At 37.5% G+C, this 21,621-nt stretch overlaps 2 protein-coding genes across 2 annotated transcripts in view; one reads left to right on the top strand and one right to left on the bottom strand.

Annotated features, from left to right (window-relative positions):
• The window catches only part of PLEKHH2 (pleckstrin homology, MyTH4 and FERM domain containing H2), a 101,187-nt gene that overhangs the window by 78,315 nt on the left and 1,251 nt on the right, over positions 1-21,621 (bottom strand). The window contains exons 2-3 of the mRNA XM_018055177.1: positions 13,629-13,758; positions 1,345-1,407 (exon numbers count right to left, since the gene is read on the bottom strand). Of these exons, the coding sequence (XP_017910666.1) occupies positions 1,345-1,407; positions 13,629-13,751 (186 nt within the window). The 5' untranslated portion in view covers positions 13,752-13,758. The remainder of the gene's footprint in view (positions 1-1,344; positions 1,408-13,628; positions 13,759-21,621) is intronic.
• Positions 3,273-4,219, top strand: C1GALT1C1L (C1GALT1-specific chaperone 1 like). Its single transcript, XM_013967577.2, is given in 4 exon segments — positions 3,273-3,500; positions 3,502-3,644; positions 3,761-3,842; positions 3,844-4,219. Coding segments are annotated over 4 exon segments (786 nt in total). The 3' UTR covers positions 4,177-4,219.

Genomic DNA, 21,621 nt, shown 5'->3' with positions numbered 1-21,621 from the left:
CTGCAACAAGACAAGCCACCACAGTGAGAGACCCGGGCACCACGGCCACAGAGCAGCCGCCGCTCACCGCAGCTAGGGAAGAGCCTGTGCAGCGACAAGGACTCAGCACAGCCAAAAATAAAAGTCATTAACACAATTATTTTTAAAAAGAGAGAACTAAGGATTAGGTTAAATTGGGTTAGGTTAGTCAGACCACTGAAATGATCTACTGTGTAAAATTAAGTCTTTTCAGATGAAAATAAGATTTGGTAGTATTCAAGTTGAAGAAACAAACGTAACAGACCTAGAGCAATATACACTTCTGAGAAGAAACAATTTTGTATTTAAGACTTCTGAAATTCTTGACTTGACTGAATCTGACAGAGATCTTTTCATAAAATGTGAATTTACCAATGTATGCTCCTTAGGCAAATTTTAAGGCTGGTAGGCTCATCCAAACCACTCATTTTACTGCGGGCAAGGCCTAAGAAGGGCTAAGTGACTTATCAAAACTTTATTTTTTCAGAGTAAAAGTAGTACCAGAACCAAAAACTAGAAAGTAGGAGGATATACAAGAAGAAACCAATCATCTATAATTCCATCTATAATTATAACTCCGGTTAAATTTCAGTGTTTCCTAACAGCTTTTTTTAAACTCAGGTTTGACTCACTCTGCCCCCACATCTACTAACATGTTAAATACAAAAATCTGTATATATTTTCCCCGATATAACTCTAAACCTCTTTCCACACTGGCTCAGTCAGTAAAGAATCTGTCTGCAATGCAGGAGACCCAGGGTTGATTCCTGGGTCACGAGGATCCCCTGGAGAAGGAAATGGCAACCCACCCCAGTATTCTTGCCTGGAAAATCCCATGGACAGAGAAGCCTGGCAGGCTACAGTCCATGGGGGTCACAAGAGTTAGACACAACAACTAAACCACCACCACCAATAGTTATTTTTAATGGTTGTTTAATATTTTATGGGATAGATACAGCTCACTAACTCATTCTCCTATAATACTGCATTCATATTATTTCCAACTCTTTATCACTATAACTAAAGCTGCCAAGAACATCTTTATATATAAAACGTCATTATGGCTAGGAATAACCATAAAATTCATATTTGAGGGGTTTTTTTTAATAAGTAAAACGTCCTAATAGAAGCATTTGTGACCTTTTGAAAATTTAAGGGACAAAACAAAGTTAGATTCTATATTTTCTCTATGGAGCTAGCTTATAAACAGCATAAATGACAAAATGAAGAGGATAGCTGAAAACTGTTTTCAAGATTATTTTGGGCAAAACAATGCTTAAATTGGTAGAGGCAAAACAAAATTTTTTAACCAAAACTATACCCTACCTGTTGAAAAGCTTTTTCTGCTTGACGCTCAGCATCAATAACTTGTCTCTCAAGCTGTTGCATCTGAAATGTGAGAAAAGACATAAAAAATAGAAAAATTCATATTTCCCTTTTGGAATTCTTTAGGAACACTTGAAGTACTTCAATGGATATTAATTACACAGAATTTAGCACATTAAAGTTTCTTTCAGGGCATATGTAAAAACTGATCAAACAAAATACCAAAATTTTGATACTCTTTGCAATATGTACTACATGAGTATTAATCAGTAGAATTTTCTTCATTGGACTATATGTTAGAAATTATTGGTCATCATATTTTAAGAACAGTAAATTAAATCTAAGATAATAGTAAGACCTCAAATGTCATATGCTTTGCTGATCAAAAAGTCCCAATGATGGGGGGAGGGATAAATTAGGAATTTGGGCTGGCGGTTCAGACGGTAAAGAATCTGCCTGCAATGCGAGAGACCCAGGTTCGATCCTTGGGTTGGGAAAGTCATCTGGAGAAGGAATTGGCAACCCATGCCAGTATTTTTGCCTAGAGAATTCCATGGACAGAGGAGCCTGGCAGGCTACAGTCCATCGGGTCGCAAAGAGTTGGAAATGAGTGAGCAACTAACATATATACATTACCACACATAAAACAGATAACCAACAAAGACATGCTGTATAGTACTGGGACTATACTCAATATTTTGTAATAACCTATATAGGAAAAGAGTCTGAAAAAGAATATACATGTACATACATATATATATATAGTAAGATGATGGGATGTCCCTGGTGGTCCAGTGGCTAAGACTGCACTCCTAAATGCAAGGAGTTCAGGTTCAATCTAGAACTAGATTGGAAAACTAGATACCACATGCTGCAACTAAGACCCCAGTATAGCCAAATAAATAAATATTTTTTAAAAAGCCTCAATCACTTGGCTGTACACCTGAAACTAACAACACTATAAATCAACTATACTTCAACAAAAAATAAATTAAAAAAAATTAAAAAGAAAAAACATACACTGAAACAGGCTTAATATAGGGGAATAAAGTCCCAGTGATATCAGAAAGTGGTACATTTTCATAAGCTTCACTGGTGGTATGTGTAAGTCACAACTGAGTAGTTTTAATTCTTAAAAAGATTACGATAGAAAGAGTACGGAAGATACTCTGATAAAATATACATATGTCCACAAAAGCATACGGCACAGAGGTTGAAAAAATATCTGGGTATTTTTTGAAAGCTCTGTGGATAATAAAATGTTTGAAGATATCAGATGGTGGGAAATTTAAAAAAAATTTGGAGATTTTAATACTAAACTGAATAAGTAAAAAAGCAAAAGTCTTAAAAAGGATCTAATACAAATTAACATAATACACAACCATGATGTAAAACTAAATTTTGAATTATTCTTTTCTGAGTGTTGAAGTCTGGTCAACACTGGAGCCATCTGTGGCTCAACCTATGCTCACTGTCACTTTTATTGTTGGTGGACATTCTCAGATGCCCTGAACTTCCAGAGCATCTCAAACTCACAGCATCCTGGGTGTGATACAATAGCACCCATGGCTGATACAACAGATCACCCCCTTCTCAAAACCATGGAGGAGTGGCTTCCTGCAGCAGGAAGCAAGGCTGCCAGCTCTGGACCACATGGGTGACAGGAATCCCAGCTGAGGCATGTGTTATTCTCAACGCCTTAAAGGTAGTTTCTGTTATGAATACATAATTTTTTAAAGCTGTACTGGTTTGGAGCATTTGCTGCATTTTGATATCTATGTTTGGGCAAATTACCAGTCGACACAGGTAAAACTCAAGACCATGACGAGCACCATCCCTTTGCCCACCAAACACAAAAGAGCTCTTAAACATTTCAGAAGTGCAGCACATGGAGCTTAGTGAAAGTATCTGTATTTACTGTATCATCCATGAAAACCCGATGGCATTACTGGGTACTCAAAGAATCATATACCAAACACTGTGACAAAGCAGAGCACCATAGTACTAAAAATGAAAAATTATGGTCTAAGATAAAAAATGGCATGTGGATACAGATGAGAAAAATGGACAAATATGTCTCTGGAAAGCGCAGCAACAGCCGCAACTGGTTCTTTTTGGCACATCCTACTACACTCGCTGTCACTGAAAACTCAAGAGTATATTCAGTTTACTAAGGATGTATCTCAGCCTTTATGTCTGGGCCACACTGTAACATCTGGCAACCTTGATTTCATGACAGTAGGAGGAGGAATTGCTTTAACCATGGGGGCTATGAAAAGAATTAATAGACTTCTGATTAAGTCTCTGTGCATGCGTGCTTAGTCGCTCAGACGTGTCTGACTCTGTGACCCTGTGGACTGTAGCCCACCAGGCTCCTCTGTCCATGGGATTCTCCAGGCAAGAATACTGGAGTGAGTTGCCATCTCCTTCTCCAGGGGAATAAGTCCGAAAAGTATGCAAATCCAAGTGTGATTTGGAACTTATCAGAAGATACGCAGCTTAGCAGTCTGCCTGAAACACGTAGGAGTTCTTGCAGAAAGTAAAGAGGATTCCCAAAGAAGAATTCTATTTAACACAAAACCAACCACATATCTTATTCAAGGGACAATGTCTCATAACCCTGAGCAAGTAGTAGAAGGCTGCTGTTCAGATATAGCTATTACTTTTAATGGACTGACTCCCGAAAATATGATAGTAATGACATATGGCGGGTACCAGTCCAGAGCATTTGGACATTAGTTTCGCAACACACTGATTTTCTTGTCTCCAGATGGTTCAGAAAATCACAGAGGACTGGGAAATGATAGAACTGTGCTGTCCAAGAGCACTTGAAATGTGGCTAGTCCAAATTGAAATGTGGTAGAACTGTAAAATACACACTTCATTCAATAACACAGTATTTGAAAACCTATTGCAAAAAGAATAAAAATCTCAGTAATTGCTCATATTGACTCACACTGAAATGATATTTTTAATGTCACATTAAATAAAATATAATATTAAAATTAATTTCATCTACTGTTTCTTTTCCATTTTATTAATGTTGCTAGAAATTTTAAAATTACATGTTTCTCACTTTATATTTCTATTGGATAATAAAAGTGTAAAACACTTCATTGTCACTATATATAGTAATTTAACTGCCTGTCCACATGGCAATATTTTTTTAAGGTAGTTTATTGCAAGGATCTAGATTCTGGAAGAATTTTAAAATATTTGGATACATAAATAGGCATTTCCCAAGTGCATTCTCTGGACCTCATATCACCTTTAATTTTTGTGAAGATATTTCCAGGTGGCACTAGTGGTAAAGAATCCACCTGCCAGTATAGGAGACACAAGAAGCACAGGTTTGATCCCTGGGTCGGGAAGATTCCCTGGAGAAGGAAATGGCAACCCACTCCAGTATTCATGCCTAGAAAATCTCATGGACAGAAAAGCCTGGTGAGCTACAGTCTATGGGGTCGCAAACAGCTGGACACAATTGAGCACATCACTGCAACACATTTCACGTTTAATAAACAAGTACTGTTGTCTAACAGCATTTTATTTATTTTATTTGATTTGATTTATTTATTTTATTGATTCTGTTATAGACTATCGCATTACATAAAGAAGTTGGACAAGCAATGTATCTCCTGTCTAGGACAGTGCTTAAACAAAAAAATTAACTGACATGCAAACACCGACATCACATCCCTTCACTACTGACAATATGCTGACAAATGTCGTCTCTACACCGTAACATCACTTCTACAATGCAACGACACTGTGTTTTCAGAGGAATTTCTACACTTGTGCAGCCTTAGCCTCAATTTTGAATATTTTTGAGATTCCCAGGGAAAACAGGAAAATCCACAAATGGGTTGCTGCTTTGTAGACTTTGGCTAGTGAAAATAAATGACTGACATACCTATGAGAATGGCCGAAATCCAGCCCACCGGCAATACCAAATGCTAGCAAGAATGCGGAGGAACAGGAACTCTCATTCACTGCATGCTTTCTTATAAAATTAAACATACTCTTATCATCCTGTCCAGCAAGTGCGCTCCTCGGTATTTACCCAAAGGAGCTGAAAACTTATGTTCACATAAAAACTTTCACACAGACTATTTACAGCAGTTTTATTCATAATTGCCAAAACTTGGAAGCCATCAAGATTTCCTTCAATAGATGACTGGATAGATAAACTGTGGTAAAATCAATGAAATATTATTTACTGCTAAAAGGAAATGAGCTATCAAGCTATGAAACGGCATGAAGGAAACTTAAAACATATTATTAAGTGAAAGAATCCAAACTGAAAAGGCCATATAAAGTATGACTCTAACTACCGAACATTCTGGAAAACTATGGAGACAATAAAAGGATCAGTGGTGGTGAGGGTGGGGCTGGGGGAGAGTATGGAGAGGGATGAATAAGCAGAGCACAGAAGCTTTTTAGGACAGTGAAAGCACTCTGTTGGAGAGGGAAATGGCCACCCACCCCACTATTCTTGCCTGTAGAATTTCATGGACAGCGGCTACAGGCCATGGGGTCGCAAAAAGTCAGACATGACTGAATGACTAACCACTATACTAAATCCTCTGTATGATACCATAATGATACATATATGTCACTATACATTGTCCAAACTCATGGAATGTACAACACCAAGAGTGAAAGTAAGAACTCTGGGTGATAATAATGTGTCAATGTAGGTTGAACAATTTGTAACATGTACCACTCTGGTGAGGGATGTTAATAATGGGGATGGCTAACTATGGAGAACAGTGTAGAGATTCCTTTAAAAACTGGAAATAGAACTGCCAAACGACCCAGCAATCCCACTGCTGGGCATACACACTGAAGAAACCAGAATTCAAAGAGATGTGTACCCCCATGTTCACTGCAGCACTGTTTACAATAGCCAGGATATGGAAGCAACCTAGATGTCCATCAGCAGAAGAATGGATAAGAAAGTTGTGGTACATACACACGATGGAATATTGCTCACTATTAAAAAGAATGCAATTCAGTCAGTTCTAATGAGGTGGATGAAACTGGAGCCTATTATACAGAGTGAAGTAAGTCAGAAAGAAAAACACCAATATAGTATATTAATGCATATATATGGAATTTAGAAAGATGGTAACGACGACCCTATATGCAAGATAGCAAAAGAGACACAGATGTAAAGAACAGACTTTTCAACTTTGTAGGAAAAGGCAAGGGTGGGATGATTTGAGAGAATAGCATTGAAACATGTATATTACCATATGTGAAATAGATGACCAGTCCAAGTTTGATGCCTGAAGCAGGGCACTCAAAGCCGGTGCACTGGGACAACCCAGAGGGATGGGACAGGGAGGTTGGTAGGAGCGGGGGTTCAGGACGGGGGGGGCACACATGTACATCCATAGTTGATTCACGTCAATGTATGGCAAAAACCGTCACAATATTGTAATTAGCCTCCAATTAAAATAAATAAATTTTAAAAAAGAAAAATAATGAGGATAGCTATACATGTGTGGGGACAGAGAATACATGAAAAATTTATATCTTCCACCCAATTTTTCTGTGAATCCTAAACTGCTCTAAAAAGACAAAGTCTTAATAATAGTCATTTTTTTAAAAAGACTGAATAATTTCTCAAAGGGGACCACTTTGAATGTTTGCCCCCAACTCTGGCAAATTTACATCTTGGAATCCTAATGCCCAATGTGATGGTGATTAAACCTTGAGGGTGGGCCCCTCATGAATTGCGTTAGTGCTTTCATAATAGAGTTTCTACAGAGCTCCCAGCCCCTTCTGCCAGGTAACAGTACAAGAAGTCAGTGACCCAGACAAGGGCCCTAACCTGACTATGCTGGAATCCTGGTATCAAACTTCCAGCCTCCAAAACTGTGAGAAATAAGATTTCTATTGTTCATAAGCTACACAGTCTGTTGTTATTTTATTACAGCAATCCCCACAGACTAAGACATAGAACTGGTTCTGAGAGTGAGGTGCTGCTTAACAAATATCTAAAAATGTGGAAGCAATTTTGGAACTGGGTAATGATAGAGACTGGAAGAATTTTAAGGTACATGGTAGAAAAAACCTACATGATCATGAACAGACCATTAAAGCAATTCTGGTGAGAGGTCAGAAGAACAGGAAAGCTATAGAGAAAGCCTCAGTCTTCCTGGGGTGCACAGCTAAGGACTGTGACCAGGTTGTTGATAGAAATGATGGCTGGTAAAGGTTCTTCTGATGAGATGTCAGGTGGACATGAGGAACATATTACTGGAAACCAGAGGAAAAGTGAGACCACAGCCTACAATAAGCATTGGAGCATCCTGAACTTCTCCCCTAGAGCTGAATGCCCTGTACAACCCTGCAAAGACCTACAGGGGAAGTGAGTGTGGGGCTGGGAATAGTGGGTATTAATGGAAAACATGTGGCCCTTAGAGCCAACTAGTTCTCTGAAACCTTCTCACTTATCCCCATGTGCCGAATGTGCAGCAGCTAAGCATTTACTTCCTGTTATAAGACTGAATGTTCTTCTCCTATAAAGTTGAATAAATTACTTGGAGGGCTCTAGTCCAACAACTGTGGCATTTATGGGCTCATGGTGTAATAAGCAGTCTCAGACCCACTCATTCTAAAGTAAATATTGATAGTCAACCAGCACTGATTTTATATACAATTGTTGGTCAACTTTTCAGATATTCCATCCTTAAATATAAACAGACCACCAAAGATCATTAGACATTTGAGAAAAGCTTGCAACCTGAAAAAGAAAAATCAAACATAAAAGTGGAAAATAGTCTCAGAGGAGAGAAAGATAATTCAAGGAAGAGAACTTAAAAAGAATTAAAATAAGAGTTCAGGAACCAGGAATTTTCAAATACATTATTTCATAGCCATGTCATAGACAGAAATTGTTATTCCAGTTAGAAACATTAGGAAATTGGTGTTTCGAATGCCCCCAGCCAGTGACATGGATGGGATGTGAGCCTTCATGCTCAGAATCCCTAGTGCTCTTTTAGTTGAACCACAGCTGCTTAGGTATTTATAAACTCCACCCATAGTGTATAGTTATACAGAACCAAATGAAAATCAGTCCCAGATACATGAAACCACAAAATCCTTGGCTGGGAAGCATCTGTCTTTATTTTTGTCCCTTGTATTCTATTCTTTTGGCATAGGAATCTTTTACTAGTAACTTAAAATCATTAACATACATAATAGGAACAATTTTAAGCTGTATGGTCTCGAGAAACCTACTGCAGAAGGAAACATACCATTTAAAAAAACTTGTTATCAAAAATAATATCCTCAGGATTTCCCTGGTGGTCCAGTGGCTAAGACTCTGCAACTCCCAGTGCAGGGTGCCCAGGTTTGATCCCTGGTCAGGGAACTAGATCCCACATGCCACAGCTAAAGGTTCTGCATGCTGCAACTAAGACCTGGTGCAGCCAAATAAATAAATAAAAATGTAAAAATTGTAATAATAGCCTCAATCAACAACCCCCAAATAAAGTTTTTTAAAATAACCTTAAGTCAGCCTGAAAATCTCATTATTATTATTATATGTACAATTTTCATTGCATGTCAGTTGCTCAGTCGTGTCCAACTCTTTGTGACCCCATGGACTGTAGCCCACCAGGCTCCTCTGTCCATGGGATTTTCCAGGCAAGAATACTGGAGGGGGTTACCATTTCCTCCTCCAGGGAATCTTCCTGACCCCAGATTGAACCTGGGTCTTCCAAATTGCAGGTACTATCTGAGCCACCAGGGAATGTGCTGTGAAATAGTAGGTGGGGCAAAAGAGTAACAGGACATATGTGATTTAAATAGGGTAACAGTGGTGTTGACTGGACTGTTATATGAAAGCAAACACAATGCTGTCCAGGGACTCCTTATTCCTAGATGGGAATCCTAGACCACCTCAGGGAAATCACATTGACAAGAGGAAGGTCAAGTGGTAGGAACTGCCAGACAGCAATGCTGTATCAGATAAAGGCAGCATTAGGCTATGCGAGCCACGCTGATGCCTAAAGGGAAAATTCTTCATTTGTTTCACCTTTTTCTTTTCACTGAAAATCTAACTAATAGGAAATAAATTCACTTCAACTGAAAAATAAACTTTCCCTTTTCCTCCCCGACTCTGAAAATGAATTAGTAATACTGTAAAGTAGAAAACTACTTAAATCTCAGCTTCCCTGAAGAGTTTATGTTTGGCATACTAGAGATATTTCCAACACCATTCCTTAAATTCCTCCAAAGACCTCTCCCACTTACAGTGGGATTTGCCCAAGATTTCAATAAGGACTTTTTCTTCACAAGCTTCAATATTCAAAGTTACTTGGAAATTGTAATGGAAAAATAAATAGGTGAAAAAAATAGTTTAAAAAGATCCCATGTATTCTCCTAATCTCCAAAATATACAATGCATATAAAATTGAAATCCATCTTTAATTATAGCAACACTCTGAGATCCTCTCACACATTTTTCCTAAAAATATTCAGAAAGATGTCTATCAATCTATAATTATACTATTTTAGTTTTTAAATAATAAAATTATTATTATTATTTAAAATAATAAAATATTCTAAATACCAAAAATAATTATAATTTTTAGGTCCTCCTTTTATACTTAACCAGTGTGTCCAGTCAGAAAGATACAGGAAAATAATAATGTGTTACTTCTATATGCCAGGCACTCTTTTAGCTACATCACAAAAAAGTGTGAAAGATCTAAGGTTTTATGCCAACTCTGCTATTTGTTACCTGTGTGATACTGGGCCTCCTGCTCAAATACTCTCCATCTTAATGTCAACATCTTTAGATTGTGGATAATAATAGTTACCTCATAGAGTTATTGTGGGGTTTAAGCCAGCTAATGGCTGTAGTCAAGGCTTAGGATCCATAGTTGGCACCTAGTGTTAGCAGTCTATAATCAGTGCCAAGAAGAGAGAACTAAGAACCAGAACTGTAGCAGAAAAGAAAAGTTGGACAGAATTCCTGGCAAAGAGCTGAGGAATCAAATTAGTATTCTCTCAAGAATCTTCAGCTTTAGGCCTGCATCCATCTGGAGGGAAGGTACAGAGAACTATTGGGAAGAATCCTTGGGGCAAACTGGTTCTAACACAAAACCAAAGATCACAGATGGGAACAGACTAGCCTCTGGAACGCGATATTTGACTCAAGTTGGGTTGGCATGCAGAAGCAATGCAACAGGGTTTGCCTTTAAAAATATGAAACGTTATGTAAACTGTTATTACTACATACGTACATACACCTTAACTTACACAGACATATGCTGCCTAGCAGAGATGGATTTATATGTTGTGTGACTGAAAAGAAAAGACAACAGATGAGTAGGTGAGAATATTAAAGAAAGCAAGGAATGTGGTAATAAAACTAGATTACAGACGTCATACAGGGTGATGGCTAAGCATTCAGGCTCTAAAAACAAAATGCCGCACTTAGTCGCTCAGTTGTGTCCGACTGTCTGCCACCCCACTGACTGTAGCCGGCCAGGGTCCTCTGTCCATGGGGGTTCTTACGCAGAAATACTAGAGGGTGTTGCCATGCCTTCCTCCAGAGGATTTTCCCAATCCAGGATTTGAACCAGGGTCTCTGGCATTGCAGGCTTTACCAGGTGAGCTACCAGGGAAGCCCCCAAAACAAAATGCCTATTTACAAATATTGGCCAAATATTGGCTTCATCATTTACATTTCTGCATGAACTCAGTCAAGGTAAATAACTTTATGTGCCTTAGTTTCCTCTTGTGTAAATATGAATAATAATATCTACCTCATAGGCTGCTATAAGGATTAAAAAAATAATAAAGTACTTAGAAGATTGCCTGGCACATGGTAAGCATCAGTTTCCTAATCTGTAAAATGGGAACAATAAAACCTATTACTTCACAGGTTGTTATTATAATAACTAAATAAATCATATCTGTACAGTGCTTAGTACATAATAAATCAATGTTTGGCATTTTTAATACCAGTATTTGATATTTTTATGGGTGGGTACCAAAAATAAATTTTAATCCAGAGGAAAAAATAGCAAAAAATACAGAAAATATCATGAGAAAGTGTTATTCTTATTTTGGTGTTGAATATATTTACTGGGAAGCCATGAGTAACTTGGCATATTTATCCTCTTTCCACTGTATAAAACACATATGAATCACTCCATCTCTGAGATCTGTCAAAGGATTTAAGACAAATAAAATTACAGAAGACACCAAAAAAAGGAAGAAGAAGAAAAAGAAACCACACCTAAAACAGCAATTCTGAAATAATATTCCTCTCAATCTTTATTCACTGACAAAGAAAAAAGAAAATTTAGTAACTAAATTAATGACCAAAAACTATTTATAATCTTACTTACAGAGAAAATTAGACTTTTAAAATTTACAAAATGGGCACTCACAAATAAATTTCTTATGACAAGCCTACTGAAGAACAAAACAAATACTGGCATTAAGAATTTAAAGGTCAATTAATTGGAACCCCAACAAGCATAACTTTTTATAACTTCTTATAAAGAAAGTCCATAAAGAAACCAAGAGAGCACCACAGTCAAGGGAACCAAGAAAATTTTGAATAGGAGGCTGTGGTCAACAGCGGGCCAACTGTTGAAGGGCTGAGGTACCTGGGACACTTGGGAAGTGTCCAGTGAGGTTGAGCAGCAAGGTTATAATTAGTGATATTGCTAAAATCATTACATGGGGGACAATCATAGTACAACCTGGGAAATGATTTTTACAGAGAGAGGAGCAAAAGACAAAGCATGAGTCACCAACTCTGAGTTAGGATAAGCTTTCCCAACTTGGAGATAATCAAACTGGGACTTTTTTTCAAGTTATAATTTTTATTTTAATAGTGATAAATAAAGTAAATTGATAGTGGAGATTCATTCCACAAAACCTATGACCGGGTCATCCTCTAGTCCAAAGTGAAGAGAGGAACTTTAGTCTTTGCAACTAAAAGCTGTTAGTGCACAAAAATTTAAGAGGATACATTTGAAAGGTTAAACTGAATGGTGTTTCACTGGATTTTATTGCAATTCTTCTGTGCTAAGAGATTCTTGGTTGGCAATGCAAATAAGATTTAACATGATTTTTAGAGATGTGGTATGTGTACCGGTCTCCACTCTAAAAGGATTATGCAGGTTAGAGTTTAAGAAACCACCTGTAAGTTCTCCTGGTCAGTTCTGAACGATCATTAATACCATTTATATAGCCATCCAGACAGCACTGCTAATACAAATATAATGTGAGTTACGTATATAATTTCAAAACTTCTAGTACCCATATTTACAGTTAAAAACAGGTAAATAATTTTACTATTTTCTATTTAATCTACTGTCCAAAATATTATCATTTCAACATGTAATCAATATAAATTATTGCACAGGTATTTCATATTCTTTTTACAAACTAAATCTTTGAAATCCAGTGTGTATTTTACATTTCCAACACATCTCAATTTGAACTAGTCTCATTTACAGTGTTCACTAATCACCTGTGGTTGTGCCTGCCACACTGGACACAGCAGGGCTAGAATCCAAGCTCCCTGGAAATAGCAACATGCATTGTCTTATTCACAGATTTGTAACTGTAGCATTAAGAACAGTGTCTGGCACAAACACATTGCAATGAATATTTGTTGAATGAATAAACAAATGAATTAATCTATTGGTTTTATATACATATATTAAAAAATTCTATGACATAAATGAAATTTTAATTACATGGTTAGAACTGTTAAGAGAAGCACAGAATTATATTAATTCAATTCTATAGTTTAGTGATACACTGTTTGTCAACACAAATTCCTAAATAGGTATATACTTCCATATACAATGTTTTACTGTATTTTACCTTACACAGGGAATGAACAATAATCACTTTAAAGACAATTTGTCTAAACATTTAGTAGATCAAAATGCTATCACACCACACTAAAATCAAATAAATTTTAGCTGTTCTTTCTAGCATGAATTAATTCCACCTTCATCAAATACATACAATTATTACATAGTCCACCAGTATTTGCAAAGAAGTGTTTTTTGTCTTAATGTCCAATCCATTCTAAAACTAGCAAAAGAATATGCCCAATAGAGCGTCAGGTCCCTGACAAAAAATTAAATGATATTCATTACTTTTTAAATGTTTACCTCCTAAAGTACTGAGATTACTTAATATAAATGAAATGGGCCCCAATACTTAATATAAATGAAATGGGCCCCAAAGAACTGATGTTTTACTAACAAAGGTGAGGGAGAAAAGCTTACCTTCTCTGCTAAGAGCTCTCGTATCTTGCTTGCTTGAACTCTAAATTTCATGAGCTGGGACTCCAGGGCTACACAACGTTCTTTCCAATCTACTGGCCCTTCTGTCTCAGAAAGCTCTGCCATAATTATTCTAGGAAAGAAAGCATTCAAACAGCGTACTATCAATTAGCATTCAGGATAACTCCTTAAATCATTCAACGCACACATTCTAGCCACCATCTAATGATATCTAAAGGCAAGTTTTGAATCCTAAGATAAATTCCAGAACCTGGTGACTACTCATGGAAAGAACTTAGGAGAGACGAGGCCAGGGAAGGAGGCCCAACTGGGTTATTTAAACTTTCTGTGTAACTTAACCTTTCCATGTCTCAGCAATCTAGAAAGAAAAAGAGGGAATTCAGCAATAACGAACCATTCTTCTCATAGATAGGTAAGGAACAAATTAAATATTGCTGTTCTTAACATCACTTTGGACACCATAATAGTATCACACAGAGTACTGTCATTATTTTAGCTCCACTTAACAGGTAAGATTTTTAAAAATCTGTCAGTTCATAATTTTACCACATTAAATTTACAAAATTATTAGTTTTGCTTCCATTGGTAGTAGTGTGTGTGTGTGTGTGTGTGTGTGTGCTAAGTCACTTTAGTAGTGTCTGACTCTTTGAGACCCCGTGGACTACAGCCTAGCAGGCTCCTCTGTCCATGGGATTCTCCCGGCAAGAATACTGGAGTGGGTTGCCATTCCCTTCTCCAGGGAATCTTCCCGACTCAAGGACTGAATCAGCATCTCCTATGTCTCCTGCATAAAAATAATCTAAAGAAACTTCATATCAGTGTTTTAATTATGGCTTAGATTTGTATTATAATTATTACTTACCACCACCATAAAGTTGTCCAAGTTATCTTTCAAAACAAACACTTTGGCATATTTAACTGGGCAAAGTATTATGACCCTGCGCAAGTCTAGATAATTGTTATTTGGCGTAAGAAGAGAAAACATATAAATGTGAAATTTGGAACCACCTACATTAAATAAATCTGGAATCAGGGTATTCCATGATAGTAACCTTTTTTTGGAGGAGGTTAATCCCAGGGAGAATCACAGTGTAAGGGGGAAGCCAAGAAGCAGGGGCACAGATTTTGCAATTCTAAAGTGCAAAAAACTATTGCTCGATTTTGGAAACACAATTGTTTCTAGTTCTGGGTGTTGAAAAAGTAGTTTTAAATGTTACTATTTCATCAAGTCATTTTCGTAAATGGCTTTATAATGTGTTTCTGAATTGCCCTCGTTATGAACTGACAAAATGTGCATTCGGAATGGCTCTTCTGGAGACGCCAAGCCCTAGTCATGGACTATGTGTTTGTGTTAAGTCGCTTCAGTCATGGACTATACATGACAGCAAAACTCAGAATCCCAGGACAGAACTGCAGATGAAGCATATTATTCTGTTCTTTTGTTTTACAAAAACATGTCTGCTTCACAAATTAACCAAGTTGATTTTCCCAATATTTCATGCAATATAACCCCTTCTTAAACCTATAACAGTTTTTAAAACCTGCAAATGATTATTTTCCTAGCATAAATATTGTTTTGTGCTTAGATTAGCTTTCATATTAATATTTATATTACCACTCAGTAATTTAGAAGTAAATATAAGCAAAGTTGTTCTACAAAGGCTACAACTTCATTAAGAGTCCCCTGGTCATCTCAAAACTTTCAGATGCTACTGAATTTTAGCCATAATGTAAAGGGAATCTTCCTGTAGAGCAAGTAATCATTCTCCTCATTTCTTTTTTTTTCTAAAAGCCCCATCCCATTGTTTTAGAGTTTTCCCTAAGGATATTAACCATGTTAATGACCTTTTTCATTATTCACAATAGCATTCACTGTCAACGCACACAAACTCTTTCTCAATTCTACTGCTACTTCATTTCTTTCCTCTTTAGCTTTAGACTGGACAAAGAAGAAAATACAGATGAAATCTTAAAAATAGAAAGCAGACGTAAAATGAAATGCTGAAGTCTTGAACCATTCTTATCACTGCACAGAAATATAGGGAAGCGTCTATGTCTTAAGTAACAAGAAGAGTATTTCATACTGATTAATTTTTGCTCTACACTTAAAATAACCTGTTTAGTTCCACTATAAAATTTCTACATCTTTAAAAATAACAAGCATTTTTCAACAAGCGGAAATCAGTGTAATGAACCATATGAATTGAATTAAAGACAAAAACCATATAATCATTTCAACAGACACAGAGAAAAGCACTTGACAGAATTCAACATTATTTTATGATTAAAAACATTCAACAAACTATTAATAGCAATAGAAGTTAACGTTCTCTACCTGATATAGAAGTATCTACGAAAGCCTACAGCTAACACCACACTTAATTGTAAATGACTGATCCGCGTAAGGTCAGAAACAACATAAGGCTGTTTGCTTATGACACTTCTAATGTGTCACACTGGAGGGTCTGGTCAGTACAAGAAAATAAAATAGGAAACACATAGATTGGAAAGGAAAAACTAAAACTATCTCTATTTTAAGATGTCATGGTCTTATACACAGAAACTTCCAAGGAATCCATAAAAAAAAAAAAGAAAAAAGCCATTAGAACTATTTGAGATGACAAAAGTTTCAGGAAACCAGATCACTATATGAAAATTAATTGTTTTCCTATACACTTGCAAGGAAAACTCCAGAAATGAAATCAAGACTATATTCTGCTTACACCAGCATCAGAAATAATTAAATATTTAGGAGTAAATGTTAACAAAAGAAGTACAAGATTTGCACTCTGAAAACTAAAAAATAAATTGCTGAAAGAAATTAAAGAAGACCTAAAGAAATGGAAGTCTTCATATGGATGGCAACACCTGCAAATGGATATGCACATTCAATACAATCACTATCAAAATTTTAACTGCATATTTTGCAGAAACTGATAAGCTGATCCTGTAATGCATACAGAAATTCAGAATACTCAAAACAATCTTAAAGACTCACACAATTTCAAAAATTACGAAGCCAGAGTAATTAAGACTGTGTGGTACTAGCATAAAGATAGATACATAGATAGATGGATAGACAGATCAACAGAATAAAATTATGAGTACAGAAATAAAGAAATAAGGACAGGGGCAAGAATAGGTGAAGGGGATCAAGTGGCACAAACCTCTTATATCAGCTATATAACAAATAAGGGCTTCCCTGGTAGCTCAGCTGGTAAAGAATCCGCCTGCAATGTGGGAGGCCCTGGTTTGATTCCTGGGTCGGGAAGATCCACTGGAGAAGGGATAGGCTACCCACACCAGTGGGTGCAGATGACACCACCCTTATGGCAGAAAATGAAGAACTGAAGAGCCTCTTGATGAAAGTGAAAGAGGAGAGTGAAAAAACTGGCTTAAAGCTCAACATTCAGAAAACTAAGATCATGTCATCCGGGCCCACTGCTTCATGGCAAATAGATGGGGAAACAGTTGAAAGAGTGGCAGACTTTATTTCGAGGGGGCTCAAAAATCACTGCAGATGGTGACTGCAGCCATGAAATTAAAAGACGCTTACTCCTTGGAAGGAAAGTTATGACCAACCTGCTGCTGCTGCTGCTGCTGCTAAGTGTAGACAGCATATTAAAAAGCAGAGACATTACTTTGCCAACAAAGGTCCGTCTAGTCAAGGCTATGGCTTTTCCAGTAGTCATGTATGGATGTGAGAGTTGGACTATAAAGAAAGCTGAGTGCCGAAGAATTGTTGCTTTTGAACTGTGGTGTTGGAGAAGACTCTTGTGAGTCCCTTGGACTGCAAGGAGATCCAACCATTCCATCCTAAAGGATATCAGTCCTGAGTGTTCACTGGAAGGACTGATGCTGAAGCTGAAACTCCAATACTTTGGCCACCTGACGCGAAGAGCTGATTCATTTGAAAAGACCCTGATGCTGGGAAAGATTGAAGGTGGGAAAAGAAGGGGACGACAGAGGATGAGATGGTTGGATGGCATGACCGACTCAATGGACGTGAGTTTGGGTAAACTCCGGGAATTGGTGATAGACAGGGAGGCCTGGCGTGCTGCAATCCATGGGGTCGCAAAGAGTCGGACACGACTGAGCAACTGAACTAAACTGACTGAACCCACCCCAGTATTCTTGGGCTTCCCTGGTGGCTTAGCTAATAAAGAATACGGCAGACCTGTGTTTGATCTCTGGGTTGGGAAGATCGCCGGGAGAAGGGAACAGCTACCCACTCCAGTATTTGGGCCTGGAGAATTCCATGGACTGTATAGTTCATGGGGACACGACTGAGCAACTTTCACTTTACCAAATAAGTCACAGAGATGTAATATATAGCATAAGGAATATGGTCAGTGTACTAACTTTGTATGGAAATAGATGGTTGCTAGACTTATGAGGATCATTTCATAAAGTATGCAAACAAGAAATCATTACGTAGTATACCGAAATTAACATAATAGTGTACATCAACTCTATTTTATTTATAAAACATATCTATAACAACCATACTTCCAAATAAGATCACATTCTGAGATACTATGGGTTAGGACTGCAACATTTCTTTTTTGAGAGGAAGGGAGCAATTCAATCCACTTTTTAAAATACACAAATAAACAAACTCTCACATGAAGAGTGAACTGATTTTTGACAAGGTGGAATGAAAAGTTCTTTTTAAATAAATTGTACCAGGCAATTGGATATCCACATGTGAAAGAATAAATTTGGTTCCCCACCTCATACCGTACACAAAAATTAACCCCAAATGGATCAAAGACCTACACGTAAGACCTTAGGCTCTAAACTTGTAGTAGAAAAAATAGTTATAAGTCATTGTGATCTTGAATAGACAACAGTTTCCTAATATAACATTTAAAGCATAAGTAATAAAAAAAAAGATAAATTTAACCTAAAACTAAATATTTTTGTGTTTCAAAGAACACCATCAAGAAAGTGAGGGTTTCCCTAGTGGTCCAGTGGTTAAGAATCCACTGTGCAATGCAGGGGACACGGCTTTGATCCCTGGTGGCATTCTGGTCATGCCACAAGGCAACTAAGCCCATAAGCTGCAACCAGTGAGCTCAAGCCTGGATCCTGGGTCTGCAACAAGAAACCATGGCAATGAGAAGCCCCTGCAACTAGATTGTAGCCCCCACTTGCTGCAATTAGAGAAAGACTGCATGCAGCACTGAAGACCCAGAGCAGCCAAAAATAAATGAAAACAATTTCTTATTTAAAAAAAAGAAGGTAAAAAGATAACCCACATAGTGGGAAGAAATATCGACTAACCACATTATCTATAAAGGACTTGTATCCAGAAAATAAAAAGGACTCTTACAACTCAACAATAAAGAGCACAATTAAAAAGTAGCAAAGTATCTGAAGAGATATTTTTTAAAGAAGATATTCAAATGGACAATAAGCACATAAAAAGGTATTTAACATCATAAATATTAATATAAGGGAAAATGCAAATCAAAATCACAATGACATCCCACTGCATACCAAATAGAACAGTTATAATAAAAAAGACATGTAATAACATGTGTCAGTAAGGCTGCAGAGAAACTGGAACTCCTATATACTGCGGTTGAGAATGTAAAAATAGTACAACTGCTTCAGAAAATAACAGTTCCTCAAAAGTTTTAACATAAAGTCACTATATGACTCAGTAACTCCAATGTTAAGTATATACCCAAGAGAACTGAATACAGAAGTCCACATCAAAACTTGTACACAAATGTTAATAGCAACATTACTCACACAGTCAGAAAGTAGAAACAAACCAAGTGTCCATCATCAGATGAATGGATAAAGAAAATGTGGTATATCCACACAATGGAATCTTGCTCTAAGTCACTTCAGTCGTGTCCGACTCTGTGCGACCCCATAGACGGCAGCCCACCAGGCTCCCCCGTCCCTGGGATTCTCCAGACAAAAGTACTGGAGTGGGTTGCCATTTCCTTCTCCAATGCATTAAAGTGAAAAGTGAAAGTGAAGTCGCTCAGTCGTGTCTGACCCTCAGCGACCCCATGGACTGCAGCCTTCCAGGCTCCTCCGTCCAGGGATTTTCCAGGCAAGAGTACTGGAGTGGGGTGCCATTGCCTTCTCCGAATGGAATCTTACTCAGCTATAGAAGAAGGCATAAAGCACCAATACATGTTACAACAATGGATGAACTTTGAAAACATTACCTTAAGTGCCAAGTGAAAGAAGCCAGACACAAAAACCAACATACTATATGCTTCTATTCGTATAATAGGCAAATCTCAAGACATAGAATATTAGCTTAGTGGTCACCAAGGGCTATGAAAAGGGGGCAATGGTGATCAACTAGTAATGGGTTGGGAGCTTCTTTGTGGAGTGATGAAAATATTCTAGAATTACAGAGTGCTGTTGATTGCACGACCTTGTGAATACACCAAAAACCACTGCACTGTTCACTTCAAAAAAGTAACTTTTATGGTTTCTAAATTACACCTCAATTACAAAGAGTATATATTTACAAATGAATAAAAAAAAAAGTAACAGTTTAAGTGGATGTATATTAATAATCTATTGTTTGTGGTTATCCCTGCCAAGAATTCCACCATTAACTCAATCTCAAATATGTTAATCTCAAATATGACAAGTAGCAGACATATATTTCACCAAGAGTATTGCACTATGAAAATGACACATTGAATAAATTCTGTTAAACACATCTATTCATTTCTTTAGTTATGTAATTACATACTTTCACAGTGAAGTAGCAAAATGTTGGGAATATTATTGGTATTTAATATCTGCATTCCTTATTAATAGGGTCATTATTTTAAAAATTCAAAACTACAGATTGGTTGGCTAATGGCCTATGGTTGGCTAAAGGTTGGCTAATGGTCCTGAGATCTAGACACCTGATTTCCTCATTTCATCCCGTAATTTCAATTAATATAAATTAAAAGACGCTTACTCCTTGGAAGAAAAGTTATGATCAACCTAGATAGCATATTCAAAAGCAGAGACATTACTTTGCTGACTAAGGTCCGTCTAGTCAAGCCTATGGTTTTTCCAGTAGTCATTCATGGATGTGAGAGTTGGACTGTGAAGAAGGCTGAGAACGAAGAATAGATGCTTTCGAAATGTGGTGTTGGAGAAGACTCTTGAGAGTCCCTTGGACTGCAAGGAGATCCAACCAGTCCATTCTGAAGGAGATCAGCCCTGGGATTTCTTTGGAAGGAATGAGGCTAAAGCTGAAACTCCAGTACTTTGGCCACCTCATGCGAAGAGTTGACTCACTGGAAAAGACGTTGATGCTGGGAGGGATTGGGGGCAGGAGGAGAAGGGGACGACAGAGGATGAGATGGCTGGATGGCATTACTGACTCGATGGACGTGAATCTGAGTGAAGTCCAGGAGTTAGTGATAGACAGGGAGGCCTGGCGTGCTGCGATTCATGGGGTTGCAAAGAATCGGACACGACTGAGCGACTGAACTGAACTGAACTGCTGTGTTAATGCACCAGCTTTCTAAAGATTCTAATTTTGAACAATGGTCTCCATCTTTTCCCATTACTACTGATTTTATATAGTCTAACAATATACATAGCTTTGAGAGCCATAGAAAGAAAGAAAGAAGAAAGTGAAGTCACTGAGTCATGTCCAACCCTTTGCGACCCCATGGACTGTAACCCACCAGGCTCCTCCATCCATGGAATTTTCTAGGCAAGAGTACTGAAGTGGGTTGTATTTCCTTCTCCAGGGGATCTTCCCAACCCAGGGATCGAACCCGGGTCTCCCCCATTGCGGGCAGACGCTTTACCGTCTGAGCCACCGAGGAATCCCCTTGAGAGCCATAACTACCTGCTAAATAAATATAATTTTTAGATTTCGAATTTAAAAGTAATCTATCCTCACAGCAGCGGACAGGAAAAAGTCTTTGTTTTCCAAATACCCCCAATGACTTTTGGAAACATTTACTGACAAAAAATGAACTGTTTA

This window comes from Capra hircus, chromosome 11 (genome assembly GCF_001704415.2).
Source record: "Capra hircus breed San Clemente chromosome 11, ASM170441v1, whole genome shotgun sequence".
NCBI classification, from domain to species: domain Eukaryota; kingdom Metazoa; phylum Chordata; class Mammalia; order Artiodactyla; family Bovidae; genus Capra; species Capra hircus.
This window is presented reverse-complemented; position numbering and strand designations above follow the sequence as displayed.